The 22,710-nt window shown below is 42.4% G+C and overlaps 1 protein-coding gene across 1 annotated transcript; it reads right to left on the reverse strand.

Annotated features, from left to right (window-relative positions):
* Positions 1–5,897: 5,897 nt before the first annotated feature.
* On the reverse strand, positions 5,898–22,089 carry TMEM171 (transmembrane protein 171). Its single transcript, XM_072138703.1, has 4 exons — positions 21,911–22,089; positions 17,009–17,654; positions 11,178–11,313; positions 5,898–7,090 (listed from the first exon to the last, which is right to left on the reverse strand). The coding sequence occupies exons 2-4, from the start codon at positions 17,634–17,636 to the stop codon at positions 6,862–6,864; spliced, it is 993 nt and encodes a 330-aa protein (XP_071994804.1). The 5' UTR covers positions 17,637–17,654; positions 21,911–22,089; the 3' UTR covers positions 5,898–6,861.
* Positions 22,090–22,710: the final 621 nt, after the last annotated feature.

Consider the following 22,710-nt stretch of genomic DNA (forward strand, 5'->3'; position numbering starts at 1 on the left):
TTATAGCTGCCTCCACACGTTGTCTCCATTGCTACCTCCACACATCATCTCCATAGCTGCCTCCCAAAGTCGTCAATATAGTCGTTTCAGGCAGAATTTTGGGTTGTTTTCATGGCTTCCACATCAAACTTGTTAACTTTGTCGCCACCCTGCTGTGTAATCCACAAAATATACTGGCAAACTTTTATCATTTACCAATATTATTTCAGCGCTTCTTGCGCATCTGTTTACATTCCCCTCACCCGCTATAACCAAGCCAATTACTTATAAGAACAGTACTACACTTTATCTTATACAAAAGGTTCTTAGAAGTGCTGTTTGTAGCCTGCTTTGAAAATTATAAGTTTTTCAAAGTAAACGCTTCTGGCCCCCAGGCCCATTTTGGGTGGGGAGGAGCCGAGAGACAGGGGCTTGGACAGGCGAAAGCTCGCCTGGCAGCGGACCGACAGCTCCATCCCAAGATTAGGCAGCCTCAGAGGCATCCATGCATACTGCCCCTGCTGTTTCCTTTCCATTTCGCCTCCACGATCCTCCACAGCGTCCACCAATGTCTCCATGCCCAACTTTCAACTGTCTATACCCCAGACGCTGGAGCACGAGAGAATATGCAGCACATCATCCCCTTATCAAACGAGCTGTGTCAGGCAGAATTTTCAGGTGTTTCACCAGATACATAATGGAACTTGGCCCATCTGTCGCCTCCATGCTGGAGACCTGAAGTTGCAATCATAGCAGCGCAATATGGATGCCCCATACTGTCGCTCTTAATCATGGAAGTCGTCTCCGTGGCTGCCTCCACATGTCGTCCCCTTATCAAACAAGCTGTGTCAGGCTCATTTTTCGGGTGTTTCACCAGATACGTTATGGAACTTGGTCATTATGTCGCCACCATGCTGTGTTATCGACTAAATATACCGTCAACCTTTTGTTCACATAGGAAATCATTTCAGCGCTTCTTGCTCACCTCCTTTGGTTCCTCTCTGCCGCCTTAACCAGGCAAAATACTGATACATACAGTGCTACACGTTATCCTCACCAAAAGGAATTTTTTAAAATTGGTTTGAAGCCTGAGTCCATTTGGGGTATGTCGCCATGCCACTCTCTAGCCTGCCGCTGCTGCCGCTGCCTCTGCATGCCGTCCTCTATAGTGTCAGGGTCAATTATTGCATGTTTTAGATGCTATCTAGCCTCATTCGGTCACTCTGTCATGGCCATGCTGTTGCCCATAATTTTGCCATAATGGTGCGATTAAGCAGCCTCAGAGGCATCCATGCATGCTGCCCCTGCTGTTTCCTGTCCATTTCCGTGGTGTTTCCATCATTTTCTGAGGTTTCCAGGTGTTTGGCCAAGCTTCCCTGTGCAGAGCCTTTGTCCCCTTGAAAAATGCTCGAGTCTCCCATTGACTTCAATGAGGTTCGTTATTCGAGACGAGCACTCGAGCATCGGGAAAAGTTCGTCTCGAATAACGAGCACCCGAGCATTTTAGTGCTCGCTCATCTCTAATTCAGACCCTTTGCTGCGACACTCGTATTTAACTCACATGCTGTCCATTTCCTTCTGGTCCTCCTTGAGATAATTCTACTCCTTGGAGTCCAGCTGTGCTTAATTAAACGTATAGGACTGGATTAGAAAAGGCAGACACAAGGAACTACCCAAGCAGCTCAGAGACATATTTGTGGCAAGGTACAGATCTGGCCAAGTTACAATATAATTTCTACAGCACTCAAGGTCCTTAAAAGCACAGTGGCCTCCATAATCCTTAAATGGAAGAAGTTTGGGATGACCAATCTGTCCAGCCAAAATAAGAAATCATGGGAGAAGAGCCTCGGTGAGAAAGGTAAAGAAGAACTCAAAGATCACAATGGCTGAGCTGTAGAGATGCGCTAGGGAGATGGGAGGAAGTTCCACAAATGTCACCTATCACTGCAGCCTCCACCAATCGGGGCTTAATGGCAGACATATAAAAGCCACATACAGTTCACACAAAAAAAAAAAAAAAAAAAGCACATGAAGTGCACATGGTGTTAATTCTAAGCGGTATGTATGGAGAAAACCAGACGCTGCTCATCACCTGCCAAATACAATCCCAACAGTGACACATGGTGGGGGCAGCATCATGCTATGGGGGCAGGGACAGGACGACCAGTTGTAATTGCGGCCAAGTACAGAGATCTCCTGAATGAAAACCTCTTCCAGAGTGCTCTGGACCTCAGACTGGGCCAAAGTTTCACTTTCCAACAATGACCTTTAGCACAAAGCTAAAATAACAGAGCAGAGGCTTCAGAACATCTCTGTGACCATTCCTGACTGGCCCAGCCAGAGCCCGGATCTAAACCCAATTGAGCATCTCTGGAGAAACTTGAAAATGGCCTCCACCAACGTTCACCATCCAACCTGGTGGAACAGGAGAGGATCTGCAAGGAAGAGGCAGTGGACCCCCAAATCCAAATGTGAGAAACTTGTAGCATCATTCCCAAGAAGACTCCTGTCTGCACCAGCTCCAAAGCTTCTACTCAACACTGAGCAAAGGGGCTGAATACTTATCACCATGTGATATCTCAGTTTTTCTTGTTTAATAAATAAGCAAAGGGGTTTGGGGTAATAGGGCAGCATTTCTTAAAGGAAATCTACCATCAAAATCCAGGGACACTTACCCATAGATTCAGGCACTGTGACTGTGGCAATCTTCTTATATTTTTTTTATCCATGCCCTCCCTCTTCCTCAAATCAACAGTTAAAATTATGTTAATGAACATTGCATTAATGTACTGCAAATAACCCTTTAATAAAAACTATTTGAACAAAAAAAAATTATGTTAATGAAAGTGTTACCAGTGCCCCTCTGTGCTGTAGCTTCATGGGGTCTCACCCCCCTGCTCCCTCAGCACTTCACACTCTATTTTGTAGTCATTAATCACTACACAATGATATAGAATAAAGTTCAATTATTAATATTACTTTACAGTGCCCCTAATTCATTTATATACAGTACTCCCTCATTATTTTATATAGTTTCTCTAAATTTTATACATATTATATATTATTTTATATATTATTTTATATGCAGTGCAAGCACATTATTCCATACATAGTGTTCCCCACATTATTTTATATACAGTGCCCCTCATTCATTAGATACAGAGCCCCCTCATTTATATACAGTGCCCCCACATTTTATATACAGTGCCCCTCATTCATTATATAAAGAACCCCCTCATTTAATTATATACAGTGCCCCCACAGTATTTTATAGTGCCCCTCATTCATTATTTTCAGAACCCCCTCATTTATATACAGTGCCCGCCACATTATTTTATAGCTAGATGAGTCCCGAGGGATAATAACCTTGTGGGCCGGCGCTTCCTTCGTCTTAGTTCACACAACTCAGTGTGTTAAACAAGGTTTCTTTATTAGTAAAATATTAATGCAATGCGTTTCTGCTCCGGACCGGAGCCTTCGTCAGGCATAACATAACAAGTGGTAACTGAGCTTTAAATACATTACCATAATATCGAAACCCCGGAAATGACGTGATCACGTCACTTCACGTCATTTCCGGGGTTTCGATATTATGGTAATGTATTTATAGCTTAGTTACCACTTGTTATGTTATGCCTGACAAAGGCTCCGGTCCGGAGCAGAAACGCGTTGCATTAATATTTTACTAATAAAGAAACCTTGTTTAACACACTGAGTTGTGTGAACTAAGACGAAGGAAGCGCCGGCCCACAAGGTTATTATCCCTCGGGACTCTAGCTTTTTGGTTTACACGCCTCCGGGATCCTGGTCCTGCAAATTGAAGCGTGGTTCATCGGGACCGGCTGCTCCGATCTACTTCTGTGACATGCCTTGCTAAGCTAGCCACCAGGTGTGAGTCTACGGACATTCTTGCATATATACTCTAGTGGTCTACCATATCACACGAGGTTGCGCTCCCGCTTGTGTCTCCTTTCCACACGGGGGAACTCGGGATCTCTCGAGCCCCCCCTCTCCAGGCATTCTCCAATCACATTATTTTATATATAGTGACCCTCATTCATTATTTACAGAACCCACTCATTTCTTTATATACAGGGTCTCCAAATTTTATACATAGTGCCTCCACATTATTTTATATACAGAACCCGCTCATTTATTTATATACAATGCCCACCGCATATTTTATATACAGGGTCCCCATATTATTTTATATATAGCCTATTGCTATAAAGTGCCCTCATTCGTTTATACCCCCTCATTCAGTGCCCCCCCCTCATACTACAGCTTCAAGGGTGACACTCATGACTTTACTTTCATTCATGGTTCTGCTTTATTTTACATTTTCTTTGCATTTTCTGAAAAAAATATCCATTTGTTACACATTTTTGGCAATAAATAGCTATACAGGAATAAGAATATAGACGATATTAAAATTTATAAAATAAATCACAAGCATAATCTGGAAAGTGTTAAAGGGGTTGTCTGCAAGATAAATGAAACATCACTACTTGCCCGTTCCCCCTCATGGTAGTTGCTCCACTAGAAGGTGGTGCTCCCTGGTTGGAGCAGTGAACCACCACAGCCAGTGATTGGCTAAATTGGTAATGTAACCGGGAACAGTAAGTAGCCATCTTACATTGTACTGTCCCTATATAAAGTCCCCTTACAATTTTTTTTTCTTGTTTAACCCTTTAAAAAGGCACCAGGCATTCCTGCCACATTTCTTTATACCGTGTAGAATTGTAGAAAGATGGTAGCATCTGCTCACAGTAACACGTTACATTCCTAATTGACAGGAGCCGGGATTATAAATGTTCTGATTTACATCAAGTCCATTTTTAAAAAAATCACTATATGACAGAAGCGCATTGTCCAGATACTGGACAGGAAATTACACACGAGACAACGGGGATTACACTGCCCCATTACCGCATATATGATTATGGTTTGGCTTTTTATTCTATAGAGACACTAAGGTCGCATTCACACATTGCACTTGAGTTCCATTATGTTTTGCCAACACACATGGTGCTAGTTCCCAAACTCAAGCCTTTAGGTCTAAAATCATCTACGTTTTGGAGCTACTCTTTCCCAGTGTGGTTGAATTGAGTTTCAAAACGCTAAAGTGTGAACGCAGCCTAACAGAGGGCCTATTGTCACCCAAATCCCCATCATGTAGGGCACTAAGGATTCCAGAAATACATTTCTTGTTTACCAATGATCCATAATCTTACAAAAAATTCTATTAAGATCTTTATGCAAATCAGCGTCTCAGTGCACCAGGGATATGACATAGAAAGTATCGATTTCAGATTTCCGATAACCAAAGAATGTCAACATTTTTAAAAGAGAGGGGCATAGGTTAGGGGCTGAAGAAGGGCCAGATTTATCTTCCAACATTAGCCACTGTGATAAAATCGGGTGCATTTCAGAACTGTCTAGTTCAAAGGGCACCTACCACCCCGATTCTACCTATAAAGGTAGAAGGGGTGGTAGGTGGATGAATGGGATGTGAGGATAGCCCTTTTTGGGCTAATCCTCACGTCCCGGCTATCTTTTAGAAAACTTTATTGCAGGCATATGCAAATTTATTTATGCGGCTACTGGGGCGTGGAGTAGCCGGACATGAAGCTACTAGTCGCGGCTACGCCACGCCCCAGTAGCCACGTTACTCCGCCTACCATTTAAACCTCGTCCTAGTCCCCTGCGTTCTGCGCATGCAGAGAACGCAGGCCTTCAGCTGCGCGGCCGCAGCTACTGCGCATGCGCAGAAGGTCGCAGATGCCGGGGGACTCGGGCGAATATTAAATGCGTGACGTGTAGCCTCATGTCCGGCTACTCCACGCCCCAGTAGCCGCATAAATAAATTTGCATATGCCTGCAATAAAGTTTTCTAAAAGATAGCCGGGACGTGAGGATTAGCCCAAAAAGGGCTATCCTCACGTCCCATTCATCCACCTACCACCCCTTCTACCTTTATAGGTAGAATCGGGGTGGTAGGTTCCCTTTAATAATTATACAATGTTAGTAAATATATTTTACCTGGAGTGTTCATTTATGGCGTCATGCACACAATAGTGTATACCAGGGTTTCATGATGGCCACCAGAATTCGAAATAAGCAGAGCTTACTCCATGTGGCTCCTTATGGCACTTCCTATGATGCCCAATTGTATCAAAATCTATTTATGGCACGACACAACAGAAGTGTAATAGGTAGAGATAAGCAGACCCAGACTTTAGCTACGGTGTCCTCCGTTCTGCAGCTCCCCCTAACCTAGAGTTGATTGATAGGCTGCAAAGCAGCCAATTGGGTAGCTTTACGCCCCCTAGCAACTAGGCATGGCTTTGATTGGTCTGGTTTGACCAATCAAAACCATAGCTAGTTACTCGGGGCGTAAAGCTGCCCATCAAGTAACAAGTCTAGGTTAGGTGGAGTTGTTGAACGGAGTTCGGGTCCACTCACCTGTACTTATCAAGTTTTTTATTCAACTTGTACCAAGCCATTATTAGGGCACATTCACACAACCACAATACAGGCCATGATCTGGCCACATTTCGAGGTCTATGACACCCGGTCACGGTGCAGTGAGCAGCCGCCCATCTTTCAATGGAAGTGTGAGGAGCGTTCAGTCCCCTTCCCTTCTATATCCGATGCTGTCCTCGTCCCCGATCTGGTCCCGGCTAGCACATGACCGTGTGAATGTAGCCTTTATCCGTGTCTAATATTCCATATAAAAGATGTACATATCAATGTATTACACCTCATGTAAAGTCTTTCTGTAGGTTGTTACTCGGAGGTGGCACCTGCCAATCCATGTCCATTGTAGATGCTGTTAACACAACATGGTATTGTACTCCTCATTGAATTCTCCAATTTGTCCTAGATGTTGTCAGGTCCAGGGTTAGATGAAGACCCTGCAGGGTCTCTAGGGGTAGTAGGTGATGATGCAGAGGCTTCAGGTAAAGGAGAATCTTTCTCTTCATATTTTGGTGGAGGGTCTGACGCAAAATACACATTGGAGTAACATTCATTGGAGTAACTTGGTAGTGGAATAGTATATACCGTACAGTCCTGGCCTCCACTGCTGCTGCCCTCATTCTGGTAGCCCCTGCAGAAAGGAGAGAGAAAAAAAAAAACATTACAATAACATTCACATCTTATCGCTCTACGTACTCATCTTATCGCTCTAAGCGCAGTGTGTAACGTACCGTATAAGTACACGCAGTAGGTAATAGCTGGCTGTCCCCCGGGGTGGTGCCTGCAGCCAGACTCTGGGGTCACTCACCTGTCCTCTGTTTATCCCGGTCATGCTCATACGACCTCTCCACATACTTTTTACTGTCTATTACCAAATACAGCACTTGCCATAAAAAATTCAGCTATTTTTCTACCCCTTCTTTGGTTGCACATTGTACTTTGTAGGATCAAACTGGAAATATCTTAACATGGGAAGAGGGGCACAATCTGGAAAGTAGTATGTTTGGAAGTTCAACTATTTGGTTCCACTATAGAAGAACACGAAATGTACGGATATTTTCTACTTTTCTTGACATCTTCACAGGGTATAGGGTGCTACTCCCTATATAGATGATCAATCATTTTCATAATGGTCAATGTTAAAATCTGATATATTAACCCCTTCTCATATTTGGACATTCCTGAACGTCCTGATGCGGGAGGGGGAAAATGAGGAGGGCTCACAAGCTGAGCCCTCTTCATAGTCACCGGGTGTTTGCTGCATAAAGCATAACACTAACACCCAGCATTTAACCCTTTCAGGACCTGGCCCTTTTTTGTTTTTTCATTTTCATTTTTTACTCCCCATGATCAAAAATCCATAACTTTTTTATTTTTCCATGTACAGAGCTGTGTGACGGCTTATTTTCTGCGTAACAAATTGCACTTCATAGAGATGGTATTGAATATTCCATGCCGTGTACTAGGAAGCGGGAAAAAAATTCCAAATGCAGTGAAATTGGTAAAAAAACGCATTTGTGCCGCATTCTTGTGGGCTTGGATCTTACGGATTTCACTGTGCGCCCCAAATGACATGTCTAATTTATTCTTTGGGTCGGTACGATTACGGGGATACCAAATTTGTATAGGTTTTATAATGTTTTCATACATTTAAAAAAATTAAAACCTCCTGTACAAAATTTTTTTGGGGGATTTTGCCATCTTCTGGCGCTAATAACTTTTTTAAACTTTGGTGTACTGAGCTGTGGGTGGTGTCGTTTTTTGCGGATTTTGATGACGTTTACAATGTTATCAATTTTAGGACTGTACGACCTTGTGATCACTTTTTATAGAATTTTTTAATTTTTTTAAATGACAAAAAAAGTGCCATTTTCGAATTTTGGCGCGATTTTCCGTTACGGGATTAAACGCAGTGAAAAACCGTTATATTTTGATAGATCGGGCATTTTCGGACGCGGCGATACCTAATGTGTTTATGATTTTTACTGTTTATTTATATTTATATCAGTTCTAGGGAAAGGGGGGTGATTTGAGTTTTTAGGGTTTTTTATTATAATTTTTTTTTTTTTTAACTTTTTTTTATTTTTATTTTTAGTACTTTTCAGACTCCCTAGGGTACTTTAACCCTAGGGGGTCTGCACGATCCTATCATATACTGCCATTCTACAGTATGGCAGTATATGGGGATTTTACTCCTCATACATTACAATGTGCTGATAGCACATTGTAATGCATGGGTTAACCAGAAGTAGCCTCGGGTCTTCGCGAGACCCGAGGTTACCATGGCGACGGATCGCCGCTCCCCGATGACGTCACGGGGAGCGGCGATCCTCGAAAAGATGGCGGCGCCCACGCGCCGCCATCCTTTTGAAGCCGCCGGCAGCATTGCCGGCGGCGATCGAGGTGAAAACACCCGCGATCGGTGTTACCGGTAAGCCTTTGCTGCAATATGCAGCAAAGACTTACCGGCTATGGAGAGGGCTCAGCGCGTGAGCCCTCTCCATGCACCCGCGGCCGACCCGTGACGTGCTATTACGTCACGGGTCGTGAAAGGGTTAAAGCACGGTGGCGCATGGATGCCGCTATCTTCATTTCAATCGGCGCGCCCCGTGACATCATCGGGGCACAGTGATCGGTTGCCAAGACAGCCGGGAGTTTATGTTTAACTCCAAATCTTTTCTTTAGGCAGCATTTGTAATGGTCTGTGAGTAAAATAAAATGCAAAATCCCCATAAACTGCAATACAGTAGCATTGCAGTATATGGTGGGTGTGAACAGACACCCAAGGGCTCAAGTACCCTAGGGGGTCTAAAAATACAGTAGAAATGAATAAAACAGTAAAATCATAAACATGTTAGGTATCGACACATCCCCAAAACAGTAGCACTAAAAACGTCATCTTGTCCCGCAAAAAAGGACACCTTAGCTCCATACACCAACAAATGAAAACGTTATTAGCAACCGAATTGGGATAAAACCAAGATTTTTGTTTTGTACAAAAGTTTACATTTTTTAAAACCTATTAAAACATAACACCTATAAAAATCTGGTATCGCTGTGAACGCACAAAACCAAAGAATGAACTTGAGTTGTCATTTGGGGCGGTACAACAAGTTGTAAAAACAGAGCCCCCAAGAAAATGACTTAAAGGACACCTGTCATCAGGTCTGTGTCACTTGTCCTGTCACTACTACCTGTTGGAGCAGCTCACAAGGATCCCATCCCAGCCTTTATCTAGTTATTTCATACATTAATCATTGTAAAATCATCTATTCTTTATCATGTAAATGAGGCTGGTCACATGGTCAGAGGCAGTGATGTCACCCCTGTTTCCCCTCCCCTCTCCTCCCCCTGCTCATGTCTGTGTGTAATGTATAGTAAAGCATTACTAGTGTGTGTGCTGCATCTGCTGACATGCTGCATCCTCCTAATATACAGGTGAGAGACACAGACATCAGCTACACATGAATCTGACATGTTCTGCTATAACATGGCTGCCTGGAGCTGCTATATCTCTCCTAAACACACACACATGCACACACAGGCTGCAGGGGGCGTGGCCACCAGCACCAGGAAGCACATCATTATACAGCCTCACATCATTATACAGGCTGTCAGTCATGCACTGGGGGTGTGGCTGTGCCTCCCACTCATGAATATGCTAATGGTTCATTGGACATTTCACAGGTCATTTGCATACAGCTTTAGGACCTCATTGCTTAGGTTTACAGGCATGTAGAGGGACAATGAAGGGATAGAGGCAATGCTCTCTAATGGCAGTTTATGAAAATATATTTAGTTTAGGGGGTTATTTTGCATGACAGGTTCTCTTTAAATGTGTTTTTTCCAGTGCATGACATGGGATAATAAATACTGTCACTAGGAAGGACTTTTTTTTGCGTAGAAAACAAGCTTTTATACAGCTCTGTGCACAGAAAAATAAAAAGTTATGGATTTTTAAAGGGTGGGGAGCAACAAATGAAAACCAAATAACGAAAAAGCTCAGCGGCGTTAAGGCGTTAAAATACAGTCAAACTATTGCTTCAGATACTTCCATATTTGTCATTCATTCCACATTGGATACATCTTATTGTCACGTGGGTCATATGTGTTAGACTTATCCATTCAAGGCTATAAGAGAGGTAAAAATAGTGGAGCGGACAGTGGTATAGACCTTGTCCTTTTTTGATGTACTTATAGCCACATCTCCATTTAGCTAAGTTGTGAAAAAATACACTAAAAATATATCCAAGTTTACAAGTGGAGTTATGATTCTGCAATAGCTGGAAAGTCTTGGATTGAAAGCCATTGTTCTAGATCAGTGGTGGCGAACCTATAGCACCTGTGCCAGAGGTGGCACTTCGGGCTCTCTGTGGGCACATGGGCCACAGCACAGAGTTCACCATACAGGACTCCACGCATGATCCTGTGCGGACAAGGTTGGATTACCATTGGAGCTATGGGATTTATAGTTTTGGGCCTTATTATTTTCCTGGAGGGAAGCTACAATGACAGTAAGATTTTACCCTCCTTCTTTTGATCGTATTGATGTCCTCCGGACGCTGCTAACATTGAATGCTGCAGAGGTAAGTTAGCAATGTTGCCATCTAGGCCCTTTCTGATAAATCAGTGGGGTACTTAGGCACTTGGTTTCATGGTTCGCCATCACTGTACTAGATTATTTGGCGGTCATCAAGCAGAAATCAATGTTGTCCTACCTTATGTTATAAATACTGTTGTAGGGGGGTGGATTTTCGCTCCTGGGTAAAGTTGCTCCATCTGAACCAATTTCTGGTGATAAAGGATCCTCAAAATAAGGAGGTGGTGGGGATGGGAATATGATAACAGTATCACCTGTGAAGCACAAATTACACTATTACAGGAAGCAGTAACTAGAATATACCAACAATATTAACCCCTTCATCACTGAAGTTCATTGGTGCTGTCCATTTTTACATTCTGCTAAGCGCTTCATTAAAATGACAGAAAAGCTTTACATATCACAACTGTTTTTACTTTTTTTCATGACATGTGAGACTATAACCTGATAGTTTTATTTATTTATTTATTTTTTCTTTATAAAATTTGCCAATAATTGACTATAAATTAAAAAATATTTTTTTTTTGTATTTTTTACAATTGCATTTGAATTGAATTGAAGTAGTAACTTTTACCAAAATATGATATAAATATGTACGGCTTTATTCCATAACCCAGGTTGAGCTACAGATGCAGAGGGTGCACGTACTCCTGCAAAGTGAAAGTCTCCTGCATCTTCTGCTATATTCTGCCTTCAGCTGACAGGCTGGACACTTTTCAAATGCCTAAATCTCCTGAACCCTGGCACCTACAAACACAATTCTGGTGTAAAATTAAACAGGAGAAGCTCACTTTAATATAATATATGGATTATGTGTGGATGCTTTAGAAAATCAGGGATATTGACTCTTAAAGTTCAATCGGGACATAGAAATCTATTCTGTACATAAAAATCTATTCTTTTAGAGTAGATATTTCTACATCTGTTCAGTATCCATGCACAATCCATATACCGTATTAAAGGGGATACTCTTCTATTTATTATGACACCAGAATTGTTTTCCCAGGGTTCAGGAGATACATCTGTTTGAAGTTGGCTTCTGTCATGCCGTTTGAAAAAACTTCCTTTCTGCACGGGGCATGTGGAAATAGGATGTATATAGCCGTACGGCAGTCGTGAAGGGGTTAAAAATGCCATTCTATAGAGTACCTAAACCTTAAACAAACATAGTATTCCAGTGTATGTACATGTGGAGTAACACTATATCTGGTCATAATATGACTTGTAGTCCACATTTTTGGCAGTTTTCCCATCTGTAGGCTTCACTTGTAATTTTTATTTCCAGCTGAGCTGGGGACTGCAGACAAGCTGATGGGATGTCACCCTTACAGGACACATATACTTACTTTGGAGAAACTTACAGCAAATGTTTTTATGGTTTATTGTGATTATAATATTGTTCATCCAACGCCACCACGTCTTATGGCACCATGCCACCATGTCATATGGCACATAGAAGATCCATCACGCCAGGGTTGTGAGATTTCTATTCCAGCATATACTTTTAAAAGTCTACATTACTGACTCATATATGAGCCATATACATCTCTGCATTGAATCTTTACTTTATTCTTCTCCTGCCTCCAATCTTATATGTTGGACCAATAACTTCCTAAATAGGTTATGTGCCCACATCAATTGTTTAGTCTTTAATCACAGAGCATTTTTTTTAGCTACAATGTAACTTGTTTAGAAATGTTACATCTGAGCTTCCTTTCCACTATATACACTCTCCTGGTTGTGCATATATTTATACCAAACATGAGCCGTCATAAACAGAGATACATTGTATACATTACAGTGCGGAATGTCAGCCATAAAGAGATACTGTCTATAGATGGTGGAAGCGCTGAGCACCACCGGCACAAGGACATATGCACCTACCACGATAAATCCAGAACAGACAGGTAAGAACAGGTTTTCAGGTCCTCAATTGATTAAGACCAGGACTATCCTGACATCCAGCTGGTTCAACCTCAAATCATTGAAGCACCAGAGAGTGCAGATGTTTAAGGGTATAGGGTAACATCTAGCAGAATTGTGAGCGAAGCTTCTATTATTGGCCTTTATTTTTTAACCATTAATATCAGGATTTTTAATAGAGAAGCATCTTATAGTTTGGACCTGATGAACCGGTGTACCATGATACCACTATAGGTCTTTCATTTACCCTTTTTCTACTTTTTAAGGCTGCATTCACACGGCCGTTGGAGGACGTATATACGGCCGACATATACACGTTGTATATACGTGCTGCACAGGCCGGCAATGGGCGCATGGTGCCGTACAGTGCAGCACACATGCGGCACCATACCTTTCCGTACCCAAGGAAAAGATAGGACACTCCCTATCTTCTTCTGGGCGCCGGGGTGTGCCCACCGTGCTACGGTATGGCGGGCACACGTTTGTGTGAATTTAGCCTAAGGGTACTCCAAAAGTGCCATAATGAGAAGTAGACATCAGTACTCTAAAGCCCACATTTTGGGAGAGTGGCCTAAACCATGCCCGTAGGTGCCAGCTGTGAGTGGACTGGAAAACATGACTAAGGGCTCTTTTACTGAAGCCATGTTGGCTTATGGACGCATACAGATAGCTTTCTCTTACTGGCTTCAGTGATTTGTTATTGATGCCTTACTGACCCATTTTATTCAAAAGGGCTTTTTTCCACTGATCCAATGTTGTCAGTGAACAAAATGCCGAAGTGAACCTGCCCTAAATATTTCTGTAGCATTATCTTGTTTCAAGCATTTGTGGACCTGATCCAGATCATTCCACCAATTTACTTGATATGCATTTAGTTAAGACAAAACTCTCCACCAGCTCTGTGTACAGGTACTAGAAGCTGGCCTAATATTTCTGGTATGTCACACATTAACAATCATTGCTCTGTGTGTATTCATGGCGATTGCCGCGCAGGAGAAGGATTTTTATCAGATATTTGTGCCTGGTACTTGCAATGTCTACGGTTCAAGTGAAGGAGACATTTACAAGACATGATAGATGTATCACCAAGAACCTCACTCCTATTGTTCCATATGGATGTTATTACTCTGTAATGTAATATTATATTTGTATATGTGCCCTGTGATTTGTAAAGCGCTACGGAATATGATGGCGCTATATAAATAAAGATTATTACTATTATTAATTCCATGAAGAAGCAAAGCCTGACTCCAAGATCCATAATACATTCTATACTTTATAATAAGTTACATCTTATTTCTATTTTGAACAAAAGTGTCAGATGTAAAGGGGATTTCCCCGCCATCAACCGGACTCCCAGTGATGAGGAGAAATGGAGGGCTGGTGTGTGCATGTCCATGGACTTCTATGGGGACTGGGGGAGATGGTTGTGCCAGAAGCCACAAAGTCTTCCATTTGTGGCAGAATTGGAGTGTCTCAAAGTAAGACAGTGCAGAGTTATAATAGATCGTCTTATAGTCCAACTTTACTCCTTATATATGGTAAAGTTTACACCAGAAAATTGTGCCATAATTTGGGTGCTTTTAGACCATTTTTAGTGTATGATTTTTGCTGATTAGGCAACACCCCTTTTCTGAAGCCACGTCCCCTTCTATGAAGCCACACCCTTTGCCATACTACTTTTAAAAGTGTCTTAGACTCCCGATAAATGTGGCACAAAGCCTTCACAACAAAATTATGTCCTGGCCAGACTGAAAAATCCCCCTGAGTGTATTCTTATTAGGGGATAGTGTGTTTTATCTAGAACTATCATGTTTTGTCTATAACTGTTCTATATTTATTCTATACTTCAGTTATTCATCTTCTGATGTTAACATTATTACGGGATTATAAAGACTTGTAAAAGAAGAGAGATCCCATTAAAGGGAGTGTATCATCATCGTAACTGCTTAGTTAATGAATGTTGTTCTGCTTCTTGAAGAATGTAAAAGTCTTGGACATTACTCATTGGCTTTTCATTCATTGGAGCTGCCATAAAGCAAACTCACGCTGCTGCACTATGTATCCAGAGACAACGGGATCAAGTGAGATCCAATACAGCAGCCCAAAGTAAGGTTATAAAACAATCCCAATGTCTCACTGCTAGCATAAAACGTAAATGTATAACGTATCTGATCACTGATTGGATGACAGCTGTCTGACAGTGCGCTCAATAGGGGAAATTATCAAGAGCTGGGGTTGCTGATTTTCAAATATCAGGGGAGAGCAATGGACAACACTTTTGGATTTACCAAAAGGCCAAAGCCCCTTAGTAACTCCAGCAAGTGCTGGGGCGTAACTAGGAGACGCAGGGCCCCATAGCAGACTTCTGAATGGGGCCCCCTACCACCTCAGAAAATATTCATATATGTCACATACACATATCAGTCCCAGTAGCTGCTCACCACATGAGGTAAGTACATGGCAGGAATTAGAGATGAGAGATCCATAGTCCTGTTGTTCTACTGTCTCCTTACTCTCCCACAACATTTCTTATCTCTGCTGTCTCCTTCCTCTTCCCCAAAATTTCTTATCTAAGCTGCTGCTTCATGCTGTGTACTGTGGAAGATGTGCAGTGTTATATACATATTATACTGTACAATGTGCTGCATAGTAATAATGCACATCCTCCATTCTGTAGTGTGTCAGGCGAGATGCTGGGGCCCCCTTGACACTGGGGGCCCCATAGTAGCTGCTATGACTGCTACTACTGTAGTTCTCCCCTGAGCACGTACTACACTGACTAATACCTTAACTGTGAGGCAAAATATTCAGGGGCCAATGTCAAGAGAAGAAGCACACAGAGGCGGCTGGAGATTAGAACAGTTTTGCACTCAGTTTCTCATGCAACCGATCTGGGCTCAGTCTTCATTTTATAAACTGTTAGTTGCAGGCAGATATCAGACACTTTTGATAAATCTTCCCTTATGCCCTATATGCTTCAAGAAGAGAAATATAGGGGAAGATTTATCCGAGCTTCTATGCCAGTTCCCCTTAAGCCACTTCCTCACCAATTGATGTGGCCTTGTGTAGAATTGTACCACGGCTTAGACCGCCACTGGCGCATTTATTAAGACTGGAGTTTTAAGCCATCACAGCCAGGTTGGTCCTGTTAGTAAGACAGTGCAAAGTTATAATAGATTTTAGTTATAGGCCCCTCTCGCCTCCTGCCTGCCTCACTCCGGACCAGCCACATAGGTGTGTGGGATAATAAAGCCTGGCCTGCTGAGATGGGGCTTATTACATGTCTTCTCATTGTGAAGGTCGGCTCTAGGATTCTGTAGGCCCTAGTTTATAATACCAAACAGCCCCTCATGGTTATTTTATATAAAGCCCCCCTCACTCGCAAGGATTCCTTATGTACAGTCCTATGTGGGATCCCCATCAGCTCTGGGCCTTGGCACTTGCCCAGATATACTCTGTGCTGGTGCCAGTCCTGTGACCTTCTATGCATTTTGGAGAGATATACAATGTCCTATATGCTTCTGGGAGAGAGCAGAATTGTCCTCTACTTTCTGTGCACAGTGTATGAGACATTATAGCACGTAGTCTCCACCAACCAGCCCTGAGACAACTGAGAATTTGTAGAGGGGAACACTTTTAAAAATGCAGACTTCAAGTCATTTATAGTCAGATAAAGGGGGGGGGATCATTTATTATTTTTGTCGCTTGTTTCTTTTTTAGGGACAGGAACTGTGTGCCGTAACAGACTGTGATTTTTAATTGTGTCGCTATGGCTTATCTAATTGCCGCACAGCCAAAATTAATGACTCCATATTCATGTAGGAAAAGTAGAACTTGGTAGATCCCCAGTGTTCCTCCTCATATACAAACATAATGCTGATTTCTACTACATTTTTAACACTACAAGTACCCGTATACCATGTCAGAATGTTAAGAACTTTGCCCTGCACAACATTTGTGGGTTTTACAACATTAGAAAACTCTACATTGACTTTAAGATGTGCTAGAAAGTAAATGTCTTACCAACAGTGACGTGAAATCGGCCATCATCCGGGACCTGGGGCTCCTCTTCATTCATTGGATCATCGTGGTTTTGTCGACTGTGTTTTTTCTTTAAATGACCCATCACAAGGGAACCCAATCCAATTAGAATAATCACTGGTCCCAATATCTGTAGAGACAGGAGTCCACATGTTCTGGTGGTCGAGGTTGTACCAGTAACATTTTGATCTGGGAAAGTTTCTTTACAACCTGGTAACCAAGCGCCCAAAATACTGACAAGAATCCCACAAGTCACCATCAAAAAGCCAAATATTAAACACTGAAAAAACTGCCGGCTTTCTCCAAAGAGAAAATAACGGTCCGTATCTATTTCACCGCTCTGCAATGGTCTTCTACTGGCCTCTAGCCTTGATCTAGATTTCGCTAGAACAACAGAAGCCATTCCCAATATGGCAAGCGAAGGTCCCACTACTTTAAAGGTTGTGTTGCAGTAGTTCTGGATCCCAACTTTACAGGCCTGGAACACATAGAGCGATAGTAGAAACCCTGAGCAGAAGAGCATTCCTCCAAAGACGTACATGAAGAATATGAATCTGCTGACGGTGGCAGAACCGCCGGTCCAGTGCCTGAAGCAGTGCGATGTCTCCATTTCAGAAACGGTTTCCACCTGATGAAAATATGAATGGAAACAATATCAACAGAACCGCAAACTCTTCCTACTGTTTATGGGTGGATCAAGGTTTTCATGGGAAATCTCCAAAGGACAATGTCTCCCATGGGAATCAATGGTCTCCCCTCCATTCATATTATAGGCCCCATTTAGAGGCTCAACACGGGTTCCCGTACCCAACAGGAACTCATTGATTTGTGTTATTACTGGAACCCTCTGATCATATGGTTATCCCTTTTTTGTTGATAGGCGAAAACTTTGAAAGGTGATGTATGTGCTAGAGAAAAAGTTTGCAGTGTTCAGTATGAAAAAAATTATGAGTCCTTTTTTATTTAACTAAAACCTATAAATAGGTTGTCATGCGTTTTTATGTAATCCCATATCCACAGTAAAGAAGTTAGCAAACTGTTCAAATGCGTCCCACCAATCACAAGAACTATCTCTGTCATTGCCATAGATAGTAAATGAATTGGCAGGGTGTATATGCGGCTTATTACATCATTCATTAAGGTGTAGTAGATCCCCTATTCTCCTGATCAGGGGACCCCAGAAATCAGCCCCCCCCCAAACAGCATCTCCTGTGGATACAGCATAACACGCATTCTATTAACAATCTTATCCAACTTATGAGTAGTTTCACTGTAGTAATGGCCTCATATTATAGAGACATTCCAGAACAGATTGTTAGGATATAAATCCCAGAACAACTTACATTGTCCAATATATCAATAATAAAATGCCAATAGAATAAGCAAAAATCCTGAAATCCTTTCTGAATTTAATGACAACGATCTTTGGCCCTATAACTTGTAGTTGTGTATATGTGGGCGAGCCCGGGGTAGATGCACTGCAAGGCACGTCGTAAAAACACTTCCCCTATGACCTGATTCTTCCAGATCAGTTACCGTCTCAAGGAAGTTTAATCTTTAACTTGAAATCATCATCTTTCTTATTTGTTTGAATTCATATCTCAGAACGGAGGGGGTTTTTTTTCAAGTAACAGAAATGGGCAAAGTTTTAGAAATAGTTCAAAAATTGGAAATAGTAAAAATTGAGGACATGTTGGCTCATTTTTAGTTCTCCTGTGATGGCCAGAGAATTCTTCGTAACAGCACAAATCCCCACTGGGGCATTTATTATTGGCTTTCTGACAGTTTTTTGGCAGATTTTTTTTTCTTGCCTTTTTTTACACAATTTTGGTACAGCTTTGGAATCCCTACACTTGTACACAAACAAAAAGCAGGTCTACCAAGTTTTACTTCACCTTCATGAATATGGAGTCAATTGAGACCCTTTTTGGTTGTGCACCAGTTCATTAAGCCCTTAAAGGGCACCTACCACCCCAATTCCACCTATAAAGGTAGAAGGGGTGGTAGGTGGATGAATGGGACGTAAGGATAGCCCTTTTTTGGGCTAATACTCACGTCCCAGGTGTCTTTTAGAAAACTTCAATGCAGGCATATGTAAATTTTATTAAGAGGCTACTGGGGCGTGGAGTAGCCGGACATGAGGCTACGAGTCGCGGCTACTCCACAACCCAGTAGCCACGTTACTCCGCCTACCATTTAATCTTCAGCGCGCAGCTCCTGGTAGCTGCGCGTCCTCGTCCTAGTCCCCTGCTTTCTGCGAATGCGCAGAACGCAGGCCTTCGTCTGCGCGGCCGTGGCTCCGGGGCCGGAGCTACTGCGCATGCGCAGAAGGCTGCAGCTACGTGGAGCTGCATGCCGAAGATTAAATGGTAGGCGGAGTAACGTGGCTACTGGGGCGTGGAGTAGCCGCGACTAGTAGCCTCATGTCCGGCTACTCCACGCCCCATTAGCCGCTTAATAAAGTTTACATATGCCTGCAATAAAGTTTTCTAAAAGACACCCGGGATGTGAGGATTAGCCCAAAAAAGGGCTATCCTCACATCCCATCCATCCACCTACCACCCCTTCTACCTTTATAGTTAGAATCGGGGTGGTAGGTTTCCTTTACTAATAATTCCTTTATTTATTAGCGCCTACAGATTACGCAGCGCTGCACAGAACTTGCCAAATCGGTCCCTGTCCCCAATGGGGGCTCACAATCTAATCAACCTACCAGTATGTTTTGGAGTGTGGGAGGAAACCGGAGGACCTGGAGGAATCCAACGCAAACACGAAGAGAACATACAAACTCTTTACAGATGTTCATCTGAGGACCTGAACCCAGGTCCCCAGTGCTGCAAGACTGTAATGCTAACCACTAAGCCACATGCTGCCCATGAGCTACAATCTTACATATTGCTACAGCTAACATATAAGGCCCCTTTCACACGTGAATTCTGTGGTTGCTTTTGACGTTTCAAAGTCCCATTGCATGCTGTCCTTTTGTTTTCAATGGGCTTGTTCTTATTTGCATTTATTTCCACTTGTGTCAAAAGTCTATGGATACGCTTCAAAAACGCATTGCAAGTGCAATGCGATTGCAATGCATTTTAATGGATGGGGGTGATGTGAAAAAAAAACAGGACGCGGCATGTAGGTACCGAGTAAAGAATCATGCGATTCGAAACATGCGCATGAAAAACGCACCAAAAATGCAGTAAAAACACAAAGGAAACGCAAAACGCTAATAACTCCTAGCAAAAACGGAGGCCGACTGTGTAAACAATGTAGCAATGATAAAACAAAATTGTGTGCAGCCTCTATCTTCCTTTCCATAATGTTGTGGTGATGCAGATGTGGTTCTGCATAAATTGCAAAAATGGACGGATATGGGGTAAACCCGCAGTGACAGGTGGTTAGGTAACTTTGCGCTGTAGTTTTTCAGAGCAAGTGGATGAGATTTGCAATGTAAATTTGTAAATGCTTATACCCAAAGGGTATATTGACATGTCATCAATAACACTATGCCAAGTTTTATTGACATCCCCTATCCGCAGGATACAGGATCACAATATGATTGCTAGGAACCCATCAATCATGAAAACAGGGGTCCCAGTTGTTGGAGAATGCATGAAGTCACTTCATTTACTGTCTATAGCAGTGCAGAAAGATGATCACATTGCTCAGCGATCTTCGTCCCTTTCATAGAATCTCATAGATACCCCAGCGCTGTGCTCAGCATTCTCCAATACTCCTATAGTATTGCGCAGGATATCAGAATGCATCAATAAAGTGAGAATGGGACCCCCTCCTGATCAGTGGGATCTCCTGCAGTTAGGGGCAGAACAATAACATTTGGGATACCCCCTTAAGAGAAATCAGCCAGTGAATCCCAGCACTTGTATTGGTGCTTGTGAGTTTTTGGCTGCATTTATGGTCACAAAATTGCTTCCAAAAATGTTAAAATACAGATCAAAGATCAAACCTGCATATATTGACTATATTTTTTGCCTTCTATTGACTTTTAAACTTCGATTTTTTCATTTTTTAATATTTGCATTACAAACAGTAAAAAGTTTTTTCCATTTATATCAATAAAGAACCTGAGATTTATACTTTCTGAAAACTGTGTGACCATAGCCGGGGCGATCACTGCTGAGCTCAGCAGAACAGGAGGAGGGGTTGTGTTGTGTCCAGATATTAAGTTCTTACATCACATCATAAAAGTTTACTATATATTTTATGATGTTCTGACACTTCCAACAAGTACCCGAGCAGATGAATACTTGAGTGACGGATCTGTATACTATGTAATGCTGGGTTATATACACGCGGCTCCTATGTAACCGATTCTTCACACAGCATTGGATTATTAAATATCTATAAATTAAGTTACTGGCGGTCCCCTACTTAAGAACACTCGACTTACATACAACCCCCAGTTACAAACGGACCGCTGGATATTGGTAATTTATTCTACTTTAGTCCTAGGCTACAATAATCAGCTGTAACAGTTATCACAGGTGTCTGTAATGAAGCTTTATTGTTAATCCTGATTCTTATGACAACCCAACATTTTTAAAATCCAATTGTCACAGAGACCAAAAAAGTTCTGTCTGGGATTACAATTATAAAATATACAGTTCTGACTTGCATACAAACTCAACTTAAGAACAAACCTACAGACCCTATCTTGTATGTAACCCGGGGGACTGCCTGTATATCCATTGTCACAAAATGACAGGTAAGATCTGACACCGTAAAGGGTTACACTAAAATATCTGGGATTAAGCCACTGATAGACTAATACATATTAGTGACTGTATATAAGACACCAGGAAATAAGACAAGGTTTAGGGTTTGCATTTCATAATAAACAGTAGACGGATCCAGGACAGATCTTACCTTATAAAGAGCCAAAATCCGTGCTAATCATTAAACAGAAAGCAGAAAATGGGAGCAGAATCCCCTGAGCAGGACGCTCTGTGCCTGGCAGTGGAGGGAGGCAGTAACACCTGAGCATAGCAGAGGGTGTGTGTAAGGTGCTCCCCACCCACAGACCAATAGTACAGCCGGGTGCACCTGAATCACCTGTCACTTGGCTGCTGCACATATTACAAGAAAGCCAGTGTAAGCTGTCATACAGCATCACAGCGCTGAGGGAGACTGTGATATACTTGCCTCTATATAAGTGTTATATTCTGTAACGAGCCTGGGCCACAGTAGCCAAGAGCAAAGATTTTCATCCGAATTGTTCTTATTCATTCACAGATCTGCAAGAATAATTCACAATAATTTCCTCTATAATTTCACTACATTCTTCAAGCGCAGATTCAAACTGCTTCATAGACTGAGCCCCTTTCCAAGGACGGACTCGAGCACCATATTGATATTTGATGCATGGAGCCCCTGCTTCCCCGATATGCAGCAGAGCCGACACTGTAATGATTACAGTGCTACTATATTTAGCAGGGAAGCAGGGGTTCAATAGGGGGAGATTTATCATGATGAAACCCCGCTGGCGTACAGGATTGCCGCTATTATATAGCAACCATGCAGCTTGACTGGTCACAGGCTATAGCGAGTGTGCATTTGTATGTTCTCTCTGTGTTTGCGTGGGTTTTCTCAGGGTCCTCTGGTTTCCTCCCACACTCCAAAACATACTGGTAGGTTGATTAGATTGTGAGCCCCATGGGGACAGGGGC

Source organism: Engystomops pustulosus, chromosome 1 (genome assembly GCF_040894005.1).
Source record: "Engystomops pustulosus chromosome 1, aEngPut4.maternal, whole genome shotgun sequence".
NCBI classification, from domain to species: domain Eukaryota; kingdom Metazoa; phylum Chordata; class Amphibia; order Anura; family Leptodactylidae; genus Engystomops; species Engystomops pustulosus.

Excerpts from the sequence above, each read along its gene's own strand:
- TMEM171 (XM_072138703.1), bottom strand. The coding sequence starts at position 17,636 with ATGGAGACATCGCACTGCTTCAGGCACTGGACCGGCGGTTCTGCCACC. Across the intron at positions 11,314-17,008 it reads CCGATTTCACGTCACTGTTG|GTGATACTGTTATCATATTC; the intron begins GTAAGACATTTA and ends TGTGCTTCACAG. Across the intron at positions 7,091-11,177 it reads AACAGTATTTATAACATAAG|GGGCTACCAGAATGAGGGCA; the intron begins GTAGGACAACAT and ends TCCTTTCTGCAG.